At 40.0% G+C, this 25,780-nt stretch overlaps 1 protein-coding gene across 1 annotated transcript in view; it reads right to left on the bottom strand.

Moving 5' to 3' along the window:
• Positions 1–25,780, bottom strand: part of mv (lysosomal-trafficking regulator mauve) — a 546,555-nt gene that overhangs the window by 229,852 nt on the left and 290,923 nt on the right. The window contains exons 22-24 of the mRNA XM_068229176.1: positions 24,135–24,380; positions 9,742–10,061; positions 4,937–5,138 (exon numbers count right to left, since the gene is read on the bottom strand). Of these exons, the coding sequence (XP_068085277.1) occupies positions 4,937–5,138; positions 9,742–10,061; positions 24,135–24,380 (768 nt within the window). The remainder of the gene's footprint in view (positions 1–4,936; positions 5,139–9,741; positions 10,062–24,134; positions 24,381–25,780) is intronic.

Raw genomic sequence — 25,780 nt, forward strand, 5'->3', positions numbered from 1 at the left:
TAAAATAATCAGTGGATCTAATTCACAATTATACAATGATAAAAAGAAAAAAAGATTTAAATAGAATAAGGGATTGCCCTTGAAGTCAAATTGTATATATCATTCAAATTAAAAGTAAAGAAAAAAAAACACACATACACTAAAATACACAAAGACTAACTAAAACAGAGCCAATGTAATAAAATGTAGTTAACAATAAAAAACTAAAGACAAATAGAAAATACATTTGTATATGTGATAAATTAGGTTACTGTCCCTCATTAAAAACAGATGACAAGGTCTGCTGACTGTTCGTCTTCTCGTAGGATGTGGGCAAGGGTACTCAGAAATTTTAGACTACGGCACAGATTGGCCAGGTCCATGCATTCAGTAAGGATGTGTACGACGGTAAGATGACTGCCGCAAGTGCATACCAGGGGGCTTCTCCACCTCCCAACGGGACATAACCAAATATCTCAGCTGAGAACAAATATCACTGGCTGGAACTGGGGGCAATATGATCACCCCTTTGGCAGCCCTATGAGCTAACTCGTTTCCTGCTATAACCATGTGGCTTGGGAGCCACAAGATTGTAATTCTGGTGCTTGCACTCCAACACCCAGCCAGTAGGTCCGGGATCCGCTACACCAGTGAGTGACAAGAGAAACATGCATCAACAGATTGTAAGAAGCTCAAGGAGTCGGTATACAGAAGAAAGTGCTAGCACAGAGCTCTGCTGTGTACACACTACAAGTTTCTGGTAGAGGAAAAGGAAATCTGTTATTGTTGACAACAAATGCACAGCTTACTTTTGCTTCTGCTCTCGAACCATCCATGTAAACAACTACTGAATCTGGACCCCGGCCAATAACTCTCAGGAAGAATCTCCGATATATGTAGGAGTTCATGTTCTCTCTTTGGCAGGACTGCAGATCAAGGATTATTTTAGGTCGTCATATTAACCATGAAGGTACCTTACTAGGTCGTCTAACAAGACAAGGAACTGAAGGTACATTAAACATCTGTGACTGCTATCCAAGTGTACACCAACTGGCTGCTTTGCTTGTGGATAAGCAGCGTACAGCCGACGATGTCCATTGTGGAATACGCAGGGACAGCCTGGGTGAAGTGGCATCTGTCGCAAACTCGTACAGCACAGGACAATAGTATTGTTGGTGCCTCAGGTATAAAGGCAGCACACCAGATTCAGCGAGCAGGCTAGCAATAGGGCTTGTTCAGAATGCTCCTGTTGCAAACCTAACTCTGCTGTGGTGGATGCTATTCAGTTTTATAAGGACGCTTTGCCTTACTGATCCATACGCCGCACAGCCGTAGTCTAACCTGGATAAAATATGTTTCCTATAAAATTGTACTCGAACTAGTGCCACTACGAATATTCAAAATATTCAGTTTCTTAGCACATTTGGTTTTTAACTGATGCAGGTAAAATATAGTATATATAAAAATAATAATAAAAATAATAAAAATTATATATCATTCAAATTAAAAGAAATAAAACCCACATTAAAGTACACAAAGACTAACTAAAACAGAGCCAAAGTAATAAAATTTAGTTAACAATAAAAAACTAAAGACAAATAGAAAATACACTTGTATATGTGATAAATTAGGCCACTGTCCCTCATAAAACAGATGACAAGGTCTGCTGACTGCTTGTGAAGAGTGCGCTTCTGGCAGAAATGAACAACAGAGGTCTTTGCATTTGAAAACCGAAAGCCATGTTCTAAGGTTCACAGTTAAACTCTTCTAATAGCTTGCTGTAATTGCCACTTTGTGATTACCACACTTTGTAAGTTACAATGCAGAACAAAATTGTCTACATATAGCGACGGCATTACTGCTGAACCAGCAGTGGCGGCAATACCATTTATGACAATCGCGAACAGAGCAACATTGAGAATAATCCCTGTGGGACTCCATTTTCCTGAACATGATTTTGAGAATGCACTCCGTACTCGAACACAGAATAGACGGAGGGACAAAAATTTGCAATAAAACTTGGCAAGTTACCTCGGAATCTCCACTGATGCAGGATTGAAAGGATGCCATATCGCCACGTGGTGTCATAGCCCTTTTCTAAATCAAAGAAAACAGCCATCAAATGCTGTTTCTGGAGAAATACGCCCTGGATAGAACTCTCCAGACGAACCAAGTGGTCAGTGGTGGAGCAGGCAGCTCAAAAACCACATGGGTACTCGAAAAAAGTCCTATTTTCTCCATACACCACACAAGTCGGCGATTCACCATCCTCTCAAATAGTTTACACAGACAGTGAGACAAGAAAGTCTGTAGGCCTGTAACTTCCTGCACACTTAAGGTCTTTGTCAGGCTTGAGGAGAGGAATTAGTACTTCCTCTTGTCACCATGGTGGAAACTCACCCTCTATCCAGATTCGGTTGAATACCCCAAGAAGAAGAGGATATCCTTGCTGAGGTGCTTCAACATGTGGTTATGGACATTATCTGGTCTGGGAGCCATGTCCATGAAAAGCGCCAAGGCCCTGTGGTGTTCCCACTCTGTAAAGGACATGTTATAATCCTCTGAAGCTTGAGTGTTAAAACTCAGATGATGGTGTTCTGCCTCCCACTTCATAGCCAGGAAATAAGAATGGTCCTAGAACCAGACACATCTGCGAAGTGACTGTTTAAGAAAAGGCTAGGTAAACATCTGATAGGGAATGTCACCTGGGTGACAGCCCTAAACGCAGATCAGTGGCGATTGATTGAAAATGTTGTGTATTACCGGTACGGCTTTGTACTCTCATTGTCAGTACGGACAAATATTCAAGTTTTTAACTTGTTATAGCTTTATGGTGTCGAAAGAGACAATAAAGGCTTTGTCAGTGAACTGACAGACCTCTGAAATATGGATGTACCACGATACACCACGTCAGCAATGAGGAGGCACTCTGTCATGCCAGAATATCAAGTTAAGTCTTGACCCTCGCAAAACGCAGGAAAACAGGTTATTTCAATCTCACCTTCTGAAATGACAAATACAGACTAATTATACAGCAACTCTGATACGGGAAACATAAGATAGGTAAAAAAATATTCCAATATGGTCGTCAAACTTTTATGTAGGGATCGCACCAGATGAAGAAGGAATGAGAGGGGAAGAGAAGATGAAGGCAATGATGTTATTAGATGACTTGCAACTGAAATGACTGGACAGAAGAAGAGAATAGGAGTTACAAGAAAAGAGAGAAGGCGAAAGAAATGCTGAATGAGGAACTCTTTCCAGAGAGAACAGAGAGTTGTTGGCTAAGATGGTAGAAAGGAGAACTCTAGGATACCAGAGATGGAAGACTGACAGACATGGCTGAAGGGGGAGAAGCGCTCTGCTGAGAAGAGAGAGGTTTATGTTCCAAACCGTCCGAGCCAGTGCCTAGAAACTGTGCTAGATAATTATTCTTCAAAGTAAGCTCACCAGACAAAAAATTAGTCACCCTAGTGCGCACGCACAGATGGCAGAGCGAACGAGTCGTGTGCTCAACTGCATGTGCACTGCCTATACGTGAGCATAAGGCAGTAATGATCAGTGAGACACTGATGTTTCAAGCGGACAGTGTGGCAGGATGTGACAGGGTGGCAAAAGGGGGCAATCGTGTTTGGCTGTGTCCGTGGTCATATGGTGCGTGAAATTGCTAGATTTGTTGGTGTTTTGCAGCGGAATGTTCAACGTGTCCACAAGCAGCGGTGTACTACACGTGGCCACGAAACATGACTGAGAGGGACCGGAGATGCGTTTCACGGCTTGTGAATCAAAATCGCTCCCAAACCAGACAGGAGTTGCTGAACCAGACAGAAGTTGCTGCAGTCATTGAATGAAGATCCATCCCAACCTGTTAGCGAGAGAACATTGCGACGGGAACTACATGCAATTAGCATTTGGAGTCTGTCACCTCACAAGAGGCCATTGCTCACACAAGCACATAAAGTTGCACATCTTCAATGGGCTAGAAATCATCGAACGTGGACAGTAGCTGACTGGTGGAACATAACGTGGTCTGATGAACCACATTTTTGTATGTATAGATGGCAGAGGAAGACTGAAACTTGAATACGCTCTACTATACAAACCGCAGGAGACAACATGCGAGTCCAGTATGCTTTAGTACACAACCCACAGGAAAGAGTAACAGTAATTAATCAGATATGTTGATATATATTTGAAACATTCTTTCTGTACAATGTTCACTGAGCTTGTAGAGTATTACCAGTATATGTATTTCTGCAAGGTAATCTGAAAGTGTCTAACACATCTAGTACTTCAGTTTTCTGAATAACAACTAAACAGAAAATTATAATTAATCCAAAGGAACAAACAAATGCATGTGAAGTCATTCATAAGGAGATAGCACATGAAATGGAACACATAAGATAAATACAATGCACAATGACAGGTCAGTATAGGACGAGAGGGGAACAGAAAGAAGAAAAAACATGAAAATACAAAAGGACCACAGCTTCAAGTAGGCGAACTCTCTCATCCATTCCAATCCTTGTATGTCCATGAGCTTGTTAAAGGCTGGGAAGAAAAACACCATATTTGCCGGAGTAAAGCATATCTAATCACTCGGTATAAGCCACATCTAACACAATAAATTCCTTTTTCCTCCCCCCTTTCTCATTCTCTCTCTTGGTTTTACATTCAGCAACTCGGACAGGTCTTATGGCAATGGTGGTATAGGATACGAACAGGATAGGGAAGGAAGCGACTATGGCCTGAATTAAGGTGTGTAAATGGGAAACAAAGGAAGGCTGCCAACGGAGGGGCTCAAACCAAAGCTAACAACTACATGGCCCAAGTCATGCAGCTAACTTGTTCGGTAAACCAATCCATAGACATCTTCACAATCTGTTTGAAGTACTTATCCTTCATATCTATTTCTTTCCTGTATTACAAAATACATTCTGTTAAAGACAAAAATTACCTGCATGTGATGAGCACCAGCCGTATGAAGCACCTGGCCTACTATGGTGACTAGGAAGACGTGTAAATCACCAATAAGCAAGTCTTGCTCAGTGATACCACACAGATCACTTGGTTCTGGAGGTAAATGCGCCACAGCCATAAGCGTTCGCTCCAGGGACTCGAGAAGTCCACAATCGAGAAGAGATCGTATTGACTGTGATCTCAGAGACTGAAAATGTAAAAGAAAACAACCACACAATATGCATTAGAAAAAGTCAGAAAACAGAACATATCAATCTTAAAAATTTACTATGTTGCACAAACAGGCATCACAAACGAGAAAACATTGATAGACAGCAGAACATCTAAACTGAAAACACCACAGCGAATCACCTGGCCAACTTACAAGAAAATCTCTCTCCATGAATGCTAAATTTTGACATTACAATACAGTTGTAAAATCCGAAGCAAATTATTCTAGTGAAACACTTTTCAAATTGAACACTAAATCAACAACCGATAAACTGCAGAAAGTAGATAGAAGAATCATCAGGACAATCATCAATAAGAAACACCAAGTTGATGGCCAATGGAGATTATTACCTAATGAAGTGGTATCTCGTGAAAGTGAATCAATAACAGATACAATGCAGAAAAGGAGAATTGCCTTTTATTGTCATGTATTCAAACTGCCAGAAACCCGACCAGTGAAGCATTTATTTAGTTACTTCTGGAAAAATAAAACAAAGAACACACAGCACAAACATATGGACAGGATATTTATAAAAATCAACTAAAGCAAACACAAAATAAATATAATACCAAGTACAATACAATATTCAGGTGCAATGTTCAGCATTTTTACACCTGAAATTAACTCAGACAGCCACTTTTTGTCTGTAATTGTGCATTGTGTAGAACTTCTGCAAGTACTGCAGAAAAACGCTGTCTCACGTCGTAATTCAGGCTTACTGTTCATTGAAATATTTAGGATTATGCCTAAAAGTGCTTTGAATTCAGGAAGAGTAACATCTATCCATGACCTCCTACATGTGTCTACATGGCATACTGGTTAGTCTCGCGCACAATCTCCGGCAATAACTCGTCAATCAAGAATAATTGGAAAAAGTCAAGTTCACTGTTAGGTTTAGTACCTTGCGGTGGCTTATAACCTGACGTTCTTTTGGAGTCCAAGTCCGTTTCAAGGTATTTCCTCCATACATCAGTAGAAGTATCGGCACTGCCATTTAGCATACTTTTCTCATTGTCGGGATCTTCATCACTCTACTCACGAACACAATCTAGTTCCGCAATATCTTCCTCACCACTTAATTGAAAATCATTCTCACTATCGCTGAAATCAATGTCACTTTCATCTAAAAGTCTGACTATCTCCTTCTCATGCTGCTTGAACGACTCCATGTTGCTAAACAACGTCTGTTTACGAACTCACATGGTCTTCAAAGAATGCGCACAATGGCTGATTTCAAAGAGATTGTAGATATACATGGCTTCAAATTGTTGTCAAAAGATGGCAGTAGCTTACTCTACCTGTAATTCATATGTGCATAACCCGACAAAGGAGTGATATAGGTGATGATGCTGATGCTTGTTGTTGTAAGGGGCCTAACATCGAAGGTCATCGGCCTGGAGTTATATAGGGAAGAAAATCACGTCTGGGATTGCCCGACATAGGATCTATGTGGGATATTCTCGTTGTCGGGCATGGTCCGCCGCGTGAGTGCTAAGGGTTAAATTTATTCAATGCTCCAAACTGAAGGCAGAGAAGAAAAGGGGATTCTAAGGAACAAACATTTGCGATTCCAACTCATAACATTTGAACAAAGGAAGCACACCATTACTGACAACCAAAGGGCAGCCAGGTCCGAGAGGATGAAGAAGTTTTGGGAGCAGAAGAAGAAGAAGCTCAAAACTTGACTCTACTTAATACTATTAGACTTTAATGTATATGATTGATAAAAGTGCTCCAAGGGGGGTGCATAAAAAAAAATGATGATGATGATGTAGCCAAAGTTATACACCAAGAAATTGCCCTGACCCGATCTTTGATCCAGAACAGAGTGCCTTACTACAAATAATTTCCACTAAGAGTACTAGAAAGTGAAAATTTTAAACTCGACTGAGATTGAACGATACAAACAGATAAAAAAAACTCCACGCAACAGACCAGACATAACATTAACAGACAAAAAGAATCAACACACATATCTCATTGACATCGCTATCCCGAATGACCGCAATATGAAACAGAAATACAGGGAGAAGGTCGATGAATATACTCCTCTGGCTGTGGAAGTGGCAAGGATCTGGAAACAACAGAGTGACAATTCTTCCTTTTCTCCTTTCTCCCACTGTACTTAACATCTCTTCAACACGTACTACATGTACGTAACACGACCTAATACGTTGAAAGTCTGTTTCAATCACACAAAAATTATTTCCAGAAAATTTAATGTGAGAGAGAGAGAGAGAGAGAGAGAGAGAGAGAGAGAGAGTGTGTGTGTGTGTACTTTTCATCATGAGTTAGTTTCAGTTTAAACACAGATAAAACTCTGGGAATGACCTGAAGCATTTCAATTAATTCAGCACTGTTAAAATATTCATTCTCAACTAATGAATACATTAAATTTAGAATTAAAAATATGTTTAAATTAATTTTGTACATATTTGTGTTGAGTAAATTTTGTTCCATTTTTATCAATGTAATGTAGTATCTCGTCGAACCATTAATGACTATTTCATTAAAGTGATTGGGAAATCATCGTCGTGCACAGCTTCCAGCCACTGGCTGGGTTTCTTCAGAACTCAAGCTTCTTCATTGTCTTATTATGTCTTCTACCCACCATCTCTCTGTCGTCACTTTGGTCCAGTCCTCCCTAGTTTTCTTCACCCCTACTTCACTCCTTTCTGCCATCTGTCTCCTGGTCTTCCTCTTAGTCTCCTGCCTTCCACTCCCCTCACCGGCATTTCCCTGGGTATTCTCTTCTTCTCCATTCTTTTCACAAGTCCATACCATCTTGATTCCTCTATCCTATCCTGCAATGGTTCCACTTGCACTAGTTCTCTTACCTTCTCATTCCTGATATGATGAAATACTTCACATTCCTAAAAACCTAACAGAAAAACAGGAGTAGTCAGTAGGATGTAGAGGGCCACATTGTCAGTTCGGGGTTGGAAGCAAATTATTTATGTGTCTGTGTTTTCATCATGAGTAAGTTTCAGTTTCAGTCAGATAAAACACTGATTTTGTGTGTTTACATCAGTATCTAAGACATACTTTTTAAAATCCTATTCTGCTTCTCAAAAATTTCATCTCGCTTGTCTTCCCTCTTGCCCTCATAATAATAATAATAATAATAATAATAATAATAATAATAATAATAATAATAATAATGTTATTTGTTTTACATCCCACTAACTACTTTTTTCAGGTCTTCGGAGACGCCGAGGTGCCGGATTTTAGTCCTGCAGGAGTTCTTTTACGTGCCAGTAAATCTACCGACACGAGACTGTCGTATTTGAGCACCTTCAAATACCACAGGACTGAGCCAGGATCTATTATTGATTCAAGCAGATTTAATTTCCATTCAGTTGGCAGTATAACTGGAATTGGGAGAGCTCCCTCCTTGCTCCTCATCCTCACCCCGTAAAACTTCGTATCAAGAAAAGGTTCGCGTATTATACATTATGGTCTGTCCTCCTGGAAAGATTAATATACAGTAGAAGTCCATTACAGTGAGAATTCATAACGGCGAAAAATTTACTCGTTTTTCATAAACATCAGAATAAAACCCCACACATATTAAAATTGGTATGAAACACAATCAGTTTGTTCAAAACTTACATTTTTTGTGGTTAACATTCACACTATGGCTTACTCGTTAGTAATTTTTCAAATTCTGATATTAAGTGAACTCGTACAGTTTCATTCTGAAAAATTGTAGTATCATTTCAGAGGCTTCTGTGACAAACGTTCCAGTTTTCTTATTCAAACAGCATCACGTAAAATTACTTAACTGTGTATGTACCATAAAACATATTTCAAGTGCCAGGAGAGAAATGATAACCTTCTCGCTGTAAATTTACATGGGAATAGCCTTTCCAGAATTTAACCAGACATGAGAAAATATAAACTAACCTCCGAAATCAGTGATGCACTCTACCATATCTTGAGGTGTATCATATTCTTACTTAATTTCAACATGAAAACTAAGTGACCGTTTACTTCAGCCTTTATTTCTAACGAGTTAACAACTGCTACTGGCCATATTATATACACATTTATTATGAAAACATGTTCTCTTTCATTTCATTTCAATTTTTTTTTTTTTTTTTTTTTTACAGAACACCAGTTGACAGTTATTACTAATCAACTCCGACATCACCTTCGAATGTTGACGACAAGAGCTCACTAGGGGACATAGAGAGAAAATAATACCGAAGATGATCAATCACATTCAATATAATCAGTGGAGTACATGAATGTCGATAATGGGGGGGCATGCTTAATCGTTCATGCCTTAGTGATAGGGTTCCTGCTGTAACCAAAGGATAACACACAATACAATACAGGAATTTTCATGGGACAGGAAAAACAATGTCATAACTGGGTTCTCTCTATATACCATACTTGCTATAGTGGACTTATACTATATTTCAGAATATTGCCTCCATAAAAAGTTATATATTACATTCACATTCAAGATTATTAATATTACTCCATCCTCTGAATGCCATTATAAAAGGAGTTATTTCCAATCCATTTTCTTTTGAAATAAACTACGTACCAAAAACAAAAACTACATGCTCACCTTAGTGAAAACTTCACGGAGGAATAGAATGAGATTATGACTGAGCACAGTATCGTGCACAGATCGAGGTAATAAAGCCAAAAGAGGAGGGAAGCTGTTTGTTTGCAGGAAAGACAGTTCAGCTAAAGAAGTCATCTCGCACTGTTCCTCCAGGCTGACGCTACATCGGGTTACTAGAGCTACGCACGCTTCCACTAGCTCAAGAGTGGCAGGGAACTGGCTCAGCTGATTAGCCAGTTGATAGAAGCCCTTTATCTTCAGAAATTTGTTAATTTCCTCATCTGTAGACCTCTGTAGATATGCTGACAGAACCTGAAAGGTAAATAACTCTTTATAATCAAGAAAGCAAATACAAACATAGGCATAGCAATTAATACAGCAACAATTGAATCAGTCTAACATGGACGCTATGGTGATGCAGAGCTGGCACGTTCAATTTCAGCTCAGTCCAATGGTATCTGAAAGGGCACAATCACACTAGCCTTCTGTTGGCAGCTTTACTGGCCTGCAGACAAAGGAGGTATTAATCAGGAAGTGCATGGAGAAGTGTGTGCAGAATGACTTAGAAAGAAAACAGTTACAGGAGTCCTGTGCTGGTCCACTTTAAATCACAGGTGAATTACATTCTGGTCCATCTGGAGGTGACGTGCAGGGCAGAGCACTGGCTAATCACCAAAAGTGTGCAGTGTCCTCTACACACCACGTGTAGATGCACATATTGTGCTGACTCTTGGAATTTTTCTCCTTAACTCCTATAGTGCCAGGCGGCCGATTTATCGGCCATGTGAGTTGCTGAGAAAAATGCCGGGGCCCGATCTGTCGGCCACGTTTTACTTTCACCTGTATCGTCAATTCCTGCATAAGTAATACCGTTGGTAAGATTGAAGTGTTTACTCTCTGGAAATATCAATAATATGCAATATCTATATCAGTGAAATTTTATAAAAGCTTTCTATCGACGCACTGTATGTTTCGTGTGAGGTAGCCCTGCGCTCTGCCGCTTCACGTCACTTTTTATCTCGCTTGTTTGTACGTTTGTTTATTTACCTCCAATAGTGTAGAGATGGATAAGTAAATGAAAGATGATTAAAGTACACAATGTTTCAACACTGAGTGATTCGTTAAAGACTAATTTATCGACTGACAAGTGTTCAAAGTAAAGAAGAGGTTATGTATTTAACCTGTGTGTGCATAATTTTGTAAAAATCTGTCATTATCAAAAAGTACTATCAAGAATTGCATAAAACTTTAGTTTTTAAAATTCAAAATTAGGTGAATATTCCCACAAAGATATCATACCTATGATAAATTTTTAAATATAACTTTTCAAAAAATAATTTATTTAATCGTATGGTGATTTTATACAAGGCAAAATCAAACTCTGAAGTCCATCCTTCTCAGCCATTCAGTTAAACTGGGAGTGAGAACGAACAAATCGTCAGGAGTGTCAGGGTACAAATGAAGAGGACAGCGTTGGACCAGGTGCTCAACCATCTGTTCTTCCAGGTGACAATCACACATCAGTGAACTGATCCAACCCCACTTGTACTTGAAATAATTGCAACAACCATGTCCAGTCCTTAACCTGTTGATGAAGCACCAGAGGTTCCTCAGTAGGTCAAAACCGTTTGGCTTCTTTGTGGGATCAAGATAGTGGACACTTGTTCCCAATGTTTTTGTTGACCACTCATGCTTCCAGCTTTCATTTAGGTCAAATCCATCTGCAATGAGTTGCCCTGCACTGATACTTGCTGGTCTTCTTGATTGGAGTGCATTGTCGGATGACAGAATTCTTGGTGCAGTGGCAAAGAGGGCGATGCAAAGATTTTCTTAGCTTCCCTTAGTAGAGCTTGCTTCTGCCTTAAGTGAGGTGGAGGGATGTGACTCGGAACAGGTAACCGGTGACATGGAGTTGATTTGATGGTACCAGTAATGCAACGTAATGTATCATTCAATTTTGTGTCTACCTCTTCACATGTACACTTTCCAACCAGACAGGAGCATAGTACTCAGAGGCCGAGTAGACAAGGCTGAAGCCAGTTAAACATAGACAATCAGCAGAGGCTCCCCAGGAGGTACCACAGAGCTTATGCAGTATGTTGTTTCGTGTGGCGACTTTAGGAGAAAGCTTAGTGATGTGCTCTTTGAAGTTCAGGGTTCTATCTAAAGTGACTCCAAGATATTTTGGGAAAGGATTGCACCTCAGCTTTCGTCCATTGAGCAGAACTCTTGGTTTGTAGTTTGCAGGACGATTCGCTACATGGAAACAAGAGATTTAAGTTTTTGTTGTGCTGGCGATGAATCTCCAGGTCTTAAAGAAAGTTGACATCTTCTTGAGGTCCTCCATAAGAATTTGTTCACCATCTTCAAAGTTATTACTCTGTGCTACCAGTGCGATGTCATCAGCATATATGAACTTAGTTATGTTGTGGTTGGTAAATCATGAATGTACAAATTGAATAGCAATGGTGTTAAAACAGATCCCTGTGGTAGACCATTATTTAGTTTTTGTTAGTGGCTTTTAGTGATGCCTAGAAATACTTTGAATCGTCTTTCACTAAGCATGCTAGATATTAGATTCACAATTTCTCGACTTGGTACAACTTGCAGTAGTTTGTAGATCAGTCCCTGTCATCAGACAGTGTCATATGCACCTGTCAAGTTGATGAAAACAGCTGTTGATTTTAGTTGTCCTTGAAAACCAGCTTTGATACGTGTAGTTAGAACAAGAACTTGATCGTTGCAGCTGCGTCCATGTCTGAATCCAGCTTGTTAAGGAGGAGTAACAGCTTCAATGAATGGAGCTATTCTTGTTAGGAGGATTTGTTCAAGAAGCTTAAATATGCAACTAAGCAGTGCTATTGGTCGATAACTCAGGGCTGTCCTCAGGTTTGCCAGGTTTGAGAATGGCCCTAACTTTTGACAGTTTGAATTGTATGGGCAATCTGTTCTCTTGGAGTTTGTAAGTGAAGAGAGAAGTGAGCCAGTTTATACAATGCGGCCCACGTTCTTAATAAATTCATTATAGATATTGTTGGGACCAGCAGCCTTGCCGATTTTCAGTTGTTTAATTGCATTTTATAGCTCAACTGTGGAAAAGGGTCTGGAAAGCGGCTGGTTTCTTGGGGCACTGCACTTGAGTGTAGAAAGGTTACATTTTACTATTCTGGTATGATTCTTGTCCCTCTTTGTCCTTGTAAGGTCTACGATCCTGTTGGCAATAATGTCAGAACTCAGTTTAGGATGCGGCTTTTTGGGGTGTTGCTTGCCAGTTAGCCCATTCAAGATTCTCCAAGCTTTCCTGCTTGACTTTGCAAAGTTCATTTCTTTGAGTGTAGCTTCCCATTTCTCTTGTCTGTTCTTATTTAAAGAGTAGAGTAGCTGTGAGCGCACTGTTTGATTTCCAGAACTTTGGTATTCTTGGTATAAAGCCTCAATATCTTCATTCCATCCAGGTACATATTCCTTTCTGTAACCTCTAGGAATGCTGAACTTACCAACTTTGATAACTAGTTTAAAAAATTCATCGTAGTTATTTGCTGTCGGCTGACGATTTTCCGCAGCTAGACTGGAGTCAAGGTCTTTTGTGAATTCATCCCAGTTGGCTTGTTGAAAGTTCCATCTGGGTAAGGGCACTGAGTTTACAAGGGGAATTTTCAAACCGATTTCCACCATAGCTGGTCGGTGTTGACTGTTTGGGAAGTTGGACAGAACAATGCAAGTGGTGTCGAGTGGTTGGTCGAGTTGATCTTTAAACACGAATGTCAAGTCTGGGTTGTAATCCTTGTTCCAGCGTACGGAATAGAAGGTTCCCTTGTCTTTTACATCAAAAACCAAATGCATATTGTTTGTTTCTGCCCATAGAAGTAGAAACTCCCCATTCGCATCCACGGTTTCATACTGCCAGTTTGTGTGATGGCTGGAGAAGTCTCCAGTGTATATACAAGGGTGATCAAAAGCCGGCAGTGCTGTAGGAGCCCAATTCACACACGGAGGCTTGTGCAGATTGACAATTTTTAAGTCATTTATCTGAATTGCTATAGTGTAAATGTAGCCATCTTCAGTGCAACCAATTGATGACGACGATGCTTGTTGTTTAAAGGGGCCTAACATCGAGGTCATCGGCCCCTAATGGTACAAAATGAAATAACAAAAAGTTCAAATTCATCCACTGACCAAAATAAAATTAAAAAATGTAATGAAGAATGAATGGATGGACATGAACAAACAAACAAAAAAACAGTGGGTCAGACTCAAAAAAAGATTGTAAATAATAGTATTACTGACCAAGGGACCACTTATAAAGCACATTGATGCTTGATGTCTAAAGGGGTGCAAAATCCACATCTAAGGCCCCACAGAATGGTACATGTCGCGAGTAAAGTAGAACCATGGTATTTGTCATGTTGGGGTACTAATCAAAAATAGTGAAGACTCACGGTGTTCCACACAAGATGGTACTACTCACAAGTATTGCACTTCATACAGGGAACGCAGACCTATGCTGTTTCTCACACAATGGAGCCACTCGTAGCCAACGCATACCGATAAGGTTCCCCACCTAGGTGTACTAACCGCAGGTACTCGCACTATCCTGTGGTATCAGATGTAAGGCTTTTCAGGCGTTTGCTCTATTAACCAGTGTTTCATCTTAGGTCTGACACTAGACTCGTCGGAGTGGGATGTGTCAGACCCTACTCACTGACGCTGGGTGTATGCAGGTGAGCTTATCAGAAGCCTATTTATGAGGCACAGTCTGATAACTGCATACGGGAGATAAATCTCCATAGTGGAATTATTGCCCGCCTAGCAATTCCGAATGGAAAATTCTAACTTCCCATGGAGTGGGTAGGGTCTGACACATCCCACTCCGACGAGTCTAGTGTCAGACCTAAGATGAAATGCTGGTTAATAGAGCAAACGCCTGAAAAGCCTTACAACTGATATGTTTTTGACATGCTCTATTGGTGAAAAATATCTTAATTCCCTCCATGGGAATTTAGAATTTTCCATTCGGAATTGCTAGGCGGGCAATAATTCCATTGTGGAGATTTATCTCCTGTATGTAGTTATCAGACTGTGCCTCATAAATAGGCTTCGGATAAGCTCACCTGTATACACCCAGCATCAGTGGGTAGGGTCTGACACATCCCACTGACGAGTCTAGTGTCAGACCTAAGATGAAATGCTGGTTAATAGAGCAAACGCCTGAAAAGTCTTACATCTGATATGTTTTTGACAAGCTCTATTGGTGAAAAATATCTAATTCCCTCCATGGGAATTTAGAATTTTCCTATCCTGTGGTGTTCCTCACATAGTGGGTACTAATCACAGGCAACGCAGACCCACGGTGCCGCTCATATAGCGGTACAACTCACAGGCTACGCCCAGACCTGTGGTGTTGCTCACATGGGTACGACGCACAGGTACTGGAAACCCCCAGGCCAGCCTCTTTACTGCTACTAACCACAAACCTATTTCATACCTAATTTAGTGGTACTACTTGCAAGTACAGGCAACCCATGGTGTTCCCCGCATGATGGTACGAATCAAAAGTAGTTTCAGGGTTCTAATTCAATCATCATTTGGTCGCCACTTTTAGTCGCCTCTCAGGACAGGCAGGGGATACCGTGGGTGTATTATTCATCTGCGTCCCCCACCCACAGGGGGTAAAGAGAGAGAAAAAAGAAGAAGGAAAGGATCTGTCACTTCGAAAAATGAAGTAACGGACGAAGAAAGGCAAGGGCCACACAGGGCATGAAAATGAAAGACTCCCTAGGCCTCAAATGCTCTTATACTGTCGGGGTCAGAAAAGAACAAGAATTTACCAAGGGAGGTCAGATAGGATAGACGAAAGTGAGGAGCCTGGCACAAGTAAGTGGAAGCAATGCCAAGACTCAGCTAAGGGCCGCGTGGTCGCCAATCCACACTCCCAAGTTGAGAGCCCCTTGGGCCCCTTTTATTCGCCTCTTACGACAGGCAGGGGATACCACGGGTGTATTCTACATGCAGTGCAACCAATTACTTGCACTCCATTGAAACTTGACTTCACGTAAGTGGCTATTCCATATTGTGGATGGTGGATAGCTTCGACCAGTGTATAACCGGATGTTCGTCCTCTACACTGGTATGGGTTTCTCGAATGTTGAGAACATCAATGTTAAGGTCATGCAGTTATTTTAGCACATACTCGCATTTGGCAGAATTTATGCCTTCAATATTAAGTTGCATAATGCGGACTGGGTGTTTCTCACCTCTAGTTTGATGGTTCTGAAAAGAACCGTTACTTGTTATGTTTCTGGGCATATTTTATATCACCTTTAACGCTGTTACTCGTTTAGCACCACCCGTGGGTCACGTGTAGATTCAACTGTGTGCTATGGAAAAAAAACAAACAACCTACAAAAATATAAGTAGGAGAATGTTTTACCTTAGTGTGTGCATTTTCATTAAAATTGTCTTGCCATTCTTACAGCCTGGCATCAAAAGGGTTAATTATTTAACCAAAGGCAATAATTTAGTAGAAGACAGAAGTTGTTCCCATTCAGGAGAAATGTGGGAGGGAAGCCTGACGTGATATGGCCATGTCCTGAAAACAGCAACTGGTACCATTGCATACCATGCCTACAACTTCACCATCCAAGACAAGTGCCTCTGCAAAAGACGAGACACGAGTCATGAACATGAAAATCATTCAGCTTGATCCGAACTTTAAGTACGGTCATGTAAAATCATGCTTCATAAGATATAAACTACAGAGTTAATCCGTATTGACAAAATTCTCGATAATTCATTGAAGTTCAATATCAATAAGTAGATATTATATTTTAGGTACAATCGCGATCACAAGAATTCCGGGTGGAAAAGGAACAGGTAACGTTTGGGCGAAGATTTTGACCAACTCTGAGGATGAAGGAGAAGTAACCAAGGCAACGTCACATGTGTTCGTCTTCCAGGAAGTGTGGCTTGCGACATTGCACACTCAGAGGTCACTTCCAATTCCATTTTTTCGGGAACTGATTAAGATATTTCTATGGTTAAACATTCTGGCTATATTAGCTTTTCCTAATCAAGGAAAACACTTAATTAACTGTAATTTAATTGCAATGAAGTGTGCACAATGTAATCCCACCCCAATATATGGCATTTAATTGTTTGATCAGCACTGACAGTAACTTCATAGGAACAGTTTTCCAAACGGCCTTGCGTCTCTGATGATCATAATTATTAATTGCCAGGTTATTTTTACTTTGGTTTTTGAAGATAACAAGTAGTAGTAGTAGTAGTAGTAGTAGTAGTAGTTAACAGGGCCTATATTGACGAAAATAAGGTTCTTTCTTAAAGGAATTGAGCATGATGCCATTTAATAATAAAGTCATAGTCGAGACTGCTAACATTTCAGCAAGACTTTGCACACAAGAATTAAAAAGAAACTGAAGAATCTGACCCTCAATGAGTTGACATACACATTACGCCTGTTGCCTTGAAGGAGCCGTGTGGTTCCTCCCTTCATTCCCCTCTCCCTTCACTGTTGAGCCAGTGGGACGTGTGGGCAGGCGGGGAGCAAGTACCATCCCCTACGCGCGTGTTTCGGTCAAGCTAAATATCCTTGTAGTTCATTTTCTCCACCTCCCCCTCACTCTTCAGATGTGTGCATGTGTTGAATGCGTCTGATAGATATGACCAATGAGAGAGTGTGTGTAAGCAGGTACTGGGTGGTTCTGAGGGCTGCACTGATTTCTTGCCTGAAATCAATATTTCTGGCCACAATATACTGAAGATTTCGAGTGTACTAGTTTTGATGATATAGATGTTGATTCCCATAGGGAATCTGAAATATTGAAATATTTTAGGTACAATCGTGATCACAAGAATTCCGGGTCGAGGTCATCCTCAGCCAGTGACAAATAAAAAATATACAAACTGGCAAGATCGAGACCAATAAGTAACTTTTAAAACAATTAGTCAATAAAATAATCTGGCAGAGATTATACGTCAATTGAATGATTAAATTATTAGGCATAATCTATGGATTCCAATGTCCATTTTCTTGATAATGTCCATATAAAGCAATTGTATGTCGAGATACTACAATATGACACTCAAAAAACATCTGGAGGGCACAATTACAAGTTAAAAAAACACCATTCCAAAGAGTTATCGATCTGAAAAGCAGACCCTACATCTATGGAAAAACATCACGTCAAAGAAGGTGTCTTTGAAAACTGTAAACTAGTTACTGGAATGTGATGCCAAAAACATTAAGGAAACTTATTTTCTTCCTTTCCTAATAATTATTCTGCATTAAAACTGTATCCCACCATCTATTACACCTATGCAAACTAATGTTTGGTGAACCTGTGCACATTATTTGCATTATACACTAGACTCACACAGTTCCTGTGTCCCTCACCTTCCTAAAACTGTGATCAGTCTATCCATGAGTGCTCCTATATCTCACCGAAAGAATTTAACACAAAAAATGGTACACATGCTGATTTAAAGAACATATGTTAAAATTTACAGGATCAGAACTGTAGATTTTACATTTACTCCTCAAGCTCGAGATATTTATTAAAAATTCAATGCTGCGTCAGATAACGAGGATTTCCTGATGTGACTGCGTCGAAAAGAAGTAATTTGTCAAAGATGCAATCACCAGACACCCATTGAAGAATACACTAAAACTAGCAATTTTCAGTCATGTTTGTTGAAAAATGACCACCACTCGTCTACTGAACCAATTCGATGATGATGATGATGATGATGCTTGTTGTCTAAAGGGGCCTAACATCGAGGTCATCGGCCCCTAATGGTACAAAATGAAATAACAAAAAGTTCAAATTCATCCACTGACCAAAATAAAATAAAAAGTCATGAAGAATGAATGGATGGACGTGAACAAACAAACAAACAAAAAAAAACAGTGGATCAGACTCAAAAAAAGATCGTAAATAATAGTATTACTGACCAAGGGACCACTTATAAAGCACAATGATGCTTGATGTCTAAAGGGGTGCAAAATCCACATCTAAGGCCCCACAGAATGGTACATGTCACGAGTCAAGTAGAACCATGGTATTTGTCATGTTGGGGTACTAATCAAAAATAGCGAAGACTCACGGTGTTCCACACAAGATGGTATTACTCACAAGTATTGCACTTCGTACAGGGAACGCAGACCTATGCTGTTTCTCACACAATGGTGCCACTCATAGCCAACGCAAACCAATAAGGTTCCTCACCTAGGTGTACTAACCACAGGTACTCGCACTATCCTGTGATGTTCCTCACATAGTGGGTACTAATCACAGGCAACGCAGACCCACGGTGCCGCTCATATAGTGGTACAACTCACAGACTACGCCCAGACCCGTGGTGTTGCTCACATGGGTACGACACACGGGTACTGGAAACCCCCAGGCCAGCCTCTTCACTGCTACTAATCACAAACCTATTTCGTACCTAATTTAGTGGTACTACTCGCAAGTACAGGCAACCCATGGTGTTCCTTGCAGGATGGTACGGATCAAAAGTAGTTTCATGGTTCTAATTCAATCATCCCTTGGTCGCCACTTTTAGTCGCCTCTCTTGACAGGCAGGGGATACCGTGGGTGTATTATTTGTCTGCGTCCCCCACCCACAGGGGGTAAAGAGAGAGAAAAAAGAAGAAAGAAGGGATCCATCACTTCGAAAAATGAAGTAACGGACGAAGAAAGGCAAGGGCCACACAGGGCGTGAAAATGAAAGACTCCCTAGGCCTCGAATGCTCTTATACCGTCGGGGTCAGAAAAGAACAAGAATTTACCAAGGGAGGTAAGATAGGATAGACGAAAGTAAGGAGCCTGGCACAAGTAAGTGGAAGCAATGCCAAGACTCAGCTAATGGCCCCGTGGTCGCCAATCCACGCTCCCAAGTTGAGAGCCCCTTAGGCCCCTTTTAGTCGCCTCTTACGACAGGCAGGGGATACCGCATGTGTATTCTACATGTGCGTCCCTCACCTGCACGGGGTAGTGTGTTTGGTCCGCGAGAGGTATTTTATTTCCCTCAAGTCCGCCTCCTGGGACGCGCCACGTGGGAGCATCACCTCTCCCCATGCTACGCCATCGTAGTAGGTTTGTGGCTGAACCAATTCCTCTTGCGACAATGGCCCCAAAGAAAACCTGGCTGAGGATTAAAGCATCAGTGACTCCAGGTCTTAGCTGACAACCACAAAGAATGGAAGCATGTCGTAAACATTGTCTGGTGTCCATTGGCACCCACAGCAGTGTACTGACTACGGAGCTTGCCCGCACTGCCAGTCACCAGCAGAAGACACTACACTCCTCAAAATTTGGAGAGAGGAAAAAATCACGACAGATTATGAGACTTAGTACACTATACTTCAGCCTTATTTCAATGAGCTGACTATTAAAATTTTCCTCCACTGTCAAGAGCAGTCACTTGAATTTCCTCTACCATTGGAGTGTTTTAGAGAAAAATTAGTTCTGTATTTACTCAAGTAATTTTTGTTCTCGCGTAAGGTTTGCATCACAATTTTAAAGAGCCTATTTTAGTTGTTTATTTCCTTGAGTAATTTTCACATTTTAAAATGTTTGGGTTAGTTAAAACCTTTAAGACAAATCCAATATTTTGCTATAACTCAACACTGAATTGCTGCCAAAAGCTGACCTGTGACAATGTGTACAACATAACAACAGAAGTCAACAAAAAAATTCCAGTAAGGAAAAAATGAAAAAGGGTTTGGATACACAAAATTCCCTTAAAAAAGGAGAAATTAAAAATCCATCTTAGTTGATACAATTCAATATATATTTAAAACACTTAAAAGGTCATGATTAAAAACTTTGGTATGTTTTGGTTAATATTTAGGCCTTCTTTAGACACACATTAAGGGCAGAATTCATAAACAGCACTTATACATAAGTGTCCCTTATAAGCCAGGTTTCATTTCATATTACCTACTTAAGTGTCCCACTTATTACTGTAAGTGGACCTCCCACACACACTTAAGTGACTCACTTATGTTGCAGCAAGATGGAGGATGATTTTGCTGAATATGTTGCATTTTATTCACAGAATACTTTCCGTGCACAAAGTAGAGATGGAAAATCCCGTCGAAATATGTGACCAACAATTTAAAGAAGGTTTCGTTTTAGTAAAGTGAGAGTTATGAATATTCTTGTTCCTTTGATTGAGAGAGTGAACATAACCTCTAGAGGACTCACTATCTCACCATTAATGAAGATGTTTTGAGATTTTATGCCACATGTTAATTTCAGGTCATTATTATTATTATTATTATTATTATTATTATTATTATTATTATTATTATTATTATTAATATTATTATCATCACCATCATCATTACCGGAATTTCGCTTAATTAACTGGAAATGTGTTACAAGTTCATAAGTTACCAAGAGTGTAGGCCTATGGAATAGTAAAGAACTACACTGGGTTATAAGAAAAAAGAACATGTTGCACTACTACCATTTATTTTAAGGTTGATTTGTGTTAATTATATCAGGTTAGTCAACCAGTCGTTTGCCGGTATACATTAGAAGTTTCTGAAATCATGGCATCGCACATCAAAACATACTATTTACATTTTATTGGGGAAGTAGTTAGGCCTATTACAACGTAACGGCTACGGATATATTTGTCAAATCATTAAAAGCGTTGTAAGGCTAGATATTCTACATTTGGATGAATATTTGTATAGGTTCGAGTACCTGGATAAGTATAAACATATTATATTAAGAAGAAAATTAGACTCTGGGCATTTTCGTACTTTGCATTGTCTACAACAAGTTTTTCCCACGTCATTCATATTCTGATGAGAAACTGCGTCGGTCTGCTTGTTCTATGTTATGTGCATGTACTTCGACACAAGTTCTTCCAGGTGTCGTCTCAGCTCACTGTTTTGTTATCCATTCTGATATTCAAATACAATATAGACGATCTTTTAACCTCAAAAATTTCGCGCGCGTACGCGCGATGTCCTTCGATAAACAAAACACAATAGATCATTCCACTATTCGGTAGCCAGAACTACACGATCCAGGAAGCATGGGCATAATATACAGCATTGCCACATCTCCAGTGATACTTACTGTATCATTGAGTGTGCTCTATAAGTGCTGTCTATGAAATGTAAACTCATATAAGTGAATACTTATTATAAGTGATCCCTTATTACTTAAGGGTTCCACTTATGTATAAGTGCTGACTATGAATTCGGCCCTAAAACAATGAATGGAACAGAATGGAAAAGATCCCATGATGTAAACATAAACTAATTCTAAAACTGACAAAAGATTTCATATAAAAATGTACATCTTGAAAAGGTGACAAATAAAAATGGAAATGAGTCTTTTTGAAAAGACACATGTTGGGCACTTAATGAATTACTTCTGGAATGTTGGAGACAGTACCATCTTGTTGTGTAAATGTATCAATGTTAAAAATAATTAAAGACAACCAGTGATGATTAATATGTAAAGCAGCACTCTTGGTGGAAAAATAATTGTGTAAAACATAAACAGTCTTTTTGTGGAATTTTTAATAGCTCACCTAATCCCTTTGAAGATATTTGGCCTTTTTTAACCACATTCTTTAGCTGAAGCCATTCTGATAGCAAAAAATTTAAAAAAATCATCATTTTATAGTGATGAAGCTCATCAGGGACTGAGAAGGGATGAATGTAGAAGAACTGGGATTGATAAGGAGAGAGTCTATCTATCTTAAGACAGCAGTGAATGAAGAAGTGACCCCACATGATGGCCTTAATGGTTAAGACATCAAGTCTATATGGTCTGACACCGTGGTTAACCGGATTGAGTCCTCTTGGTCAAAAAATATTCCGCCATTAGAATGTTGATTGGCAGGATAGGAGAAGTGGTGGTATATTTCTAATCACTAGAATGCATGCCAAAAACCTAAATTCAATTTCAAACCAATCCGCAATGTTTATATGGAGCAAGGGCGTAAGACGCCGTTGATGGTAATTCGATCTTTGGATGGGGATGTTAAGTCTTTAGCAGACCCGCTGATGCTATTCGAGAGGGGTAGGCTATGTGCTCTCCCTTCCTATCATATATAACGTCACTAATTTCGTCTCATTAATGAGGGTAATATCAGGAAGGGCATCTGGTCACAAAACGAAGATTCATCTCAATCCATACCTGACCCTGTAGAGAAACGGGAAGAAGGTTGGACATACACGGTCTCACACATAAACTAAGACTGTCAGAGTGACGTTTTTACTCTCTGATACGTAAGCTGCAGAATGGGAGCACGCACAAGCAGCCTGCACGTGTTCGACCTCACAAGCATGAGTCGCAGGTCTGAATCTCAGCTGTTAACATGGTGAGACAGTTATCATAGCAACAGCGTATTTTCGTACGTAAAACTTCTGGTTTCATCTTAATGGTCCTGTGAACAATCATAACTCTCACTATTGGTGTGCAAAAAATACTAATGGTGTTTATGAAGTCCCTCATTATGTAGGAACATTGGTGTTTGGTGTGCTTTTAGTGCAAGATGAATAATTGGGCCTATTTTTAAATTTTTTTTTTTGAGATGACAGTAAATGCAGAGAGGTGCCAAGATGACATTTTGACGCCATTCTTTGATCAGTTAACGGAAGAAGAAAAATCGCATGGGTAGTTTCAACATGATTCAGCCCCTGCTCATACAGCAGAAGATTCCCCTCGGAAGTGTTTGCAGACAGTGATCAGTGCTGGTCTATTTCCCCCTTGTTCTCCAGATCTAACAGTGATTTTTACTTGTGGGGTAAATTGGAGGAAAAAGTGTATCGAACAAATCCTCACACATTGGAGGAACTGCAAGGAAACAGAACTCACTCGTGTCAGTCAGAATGTGGTTACCAGATACAATGCTTGTATAACTCAGGAAGGATGACACCTCCATCATCTTTTATAAGGTAAAATTTCATATAAGATCGTATACATGCTTAAAGAAGGGCGGCCACATGAGACATAAGTTTGCCTGAGGCAGCTGCCATAGCACAGAGTACAAACAACATGCGTTTGGTCTTAGTTTATATGCGAGACCTGGTACATATGTACGTACATAAAGTATATGAACATGTGGAGATTGTCCTTGTCCTTTTGTGTTTTCATGTTTGATCTTGTCTGTTGTTTTGTATTCCCACACTGACCTGCCATTGTGTTGTTCTTTTTATGTGTTCCTTTGTGGTTCCTATCTCTCTCTATGACATAATGTAATAAGTATGTTTTTCTTACATTATTTACACACTCTTATTTCAAGAGAGGTACCCCCACCACCAATAAAAATTATAAAAATATGCAAGTAAATACGGTAAATCATACCAAATTGTATACAATATAAACCACTCACCTTGACAACAGCTGTACGAACACGAGGATCAGCATGGTTAGACATCACTAGAAGAGACTCCGCTCGTACAACATGGTTGAGCACTTGGTGTGCCATGTTGTCTGGTAACACCAGCAGTGTGTCTCGCAGTAACAAGAGAAGTCCCTCGACCACCAAGCACTGAGAACTATTGCTGTTCCACTTCTCCCCATCACTGACTGGAAGTGGAGTGTTCGTATCTTCATCCAACCACGAGCTGTTGAGGTCCTGAAACAATGAACATCACATTTACCCATATCCAATGAGATTGTCAAAGAATAAGACTGTATACTTTAAACTGACAATGAAGGAGGAAGAGGATGATATATTATTATTTCAGTTCAGTAGAAAATAGAGGCTAATTATGCAGTTCTCTAGAGTTCAATAACTCCTCCATTGACTAAAGGCCCAACTGCCTCACTGCTCCATTCTGGGTTCAGATCTTGACTGCATGCATGTAAATTTTGTGCTGAACTACAGAAGTAAGAGAAGTTTTTCCAAGATTACCATTTTGCTGTATTCATACCATTTAAATAATACCCACATTGCCCTAGTGAATGTAAATTACCATATTGGCATACTACAGAGCCAGTCGTTGCTGTTGCATATCAGTCTGCCAAGGTCACTGAAATGCACGCATGAATCTTGATGCTTGTTAAACATCTAGGTCATCGGCCTGATGCACGAACCGACCAACGTTATCACAGGACTGGCTATATAATATACAGCAGGACTGTCCCTGTGGCATGGAAAGAAGACAACGTAGTCCCAGTTTTCAAAGATGGAGACAAGGAGAACACAGATGATTACTGCCCAGTTTTGAAAACATCAGGGGTCTGTAAATCTGTGGAACATCTATTTGTTAAATAAATGTTGGATTTTCTCAAGGAGAGAAACCTGTTGAACTCAAACCAACATGGCTTCATTCCTCAGAAATCCTGCACAACACTTTTAACAAAAGTCATTGATGACTGACAGTTCTCTTTGGAGCAGACGGATGTCTCACATATAGACTGTGTGACTCTGGACTGGAGCAAAGCTTCTGACCAGGTGTCACATCGAAGACTTCTGTTAAAACTTAACAACTATGGCATTCAGGGTAAACTGCTGCCATTACTTCTGGAGTAATTCAGGGTAGTGTGATAGGGCTGCTCCTGTACACGATTTATGCTCTCAACTTACCGGATTGTGTAAATTCCACCATGGCACAGTCATTTACAGAGCCATGAAAAATGATGATGATCTGGTAAAATTTCAATCGGACCTTGATAGTAAAGCTCTGTGGTGTGATGTAAATAAAACAGCGTCTCTTCTTAAAGCTAGCTCGATTCCGAATGATGTTTCTCATGGTTTCCGACAGCAGGCTTTTACAGTTCCCCGACTTTATGGCCTTCCTAAGATCCATAAAGACGGAGTTCTCCTTAGACCTATTGTTAACAGTATAGGTTCCCCTACATACAACCTGGCCAAATACCTTGGAGAACTTCTCAAGCCGTACATAGGTAAGCTGGCATCCATCAGGAATTCATTGCAGTTTATTGGCATTTTATCCAATCTGCATGTTTCTCCTGGTGATATTCTAGTCAGTTTTGATATTGTGTCTCTGTTCACTAGGGTTCCAATCATGG

The sequence above is a fragment of the Anabrus simplex genome, chromosome 9 (assembly GCF_040414725.1).
Source record: "Anabrus simplex isolate iqAnaSimp1 chromosome 9, ASM4041472v1, whole genome shotgun sequence".
Classification (NCBI taxonomy): Eukaryota; Metazoa; Arthropoda; class Insecta; order Orthoptera; family Tettigoniidae; genus Anabrus; species Anabrus simplex.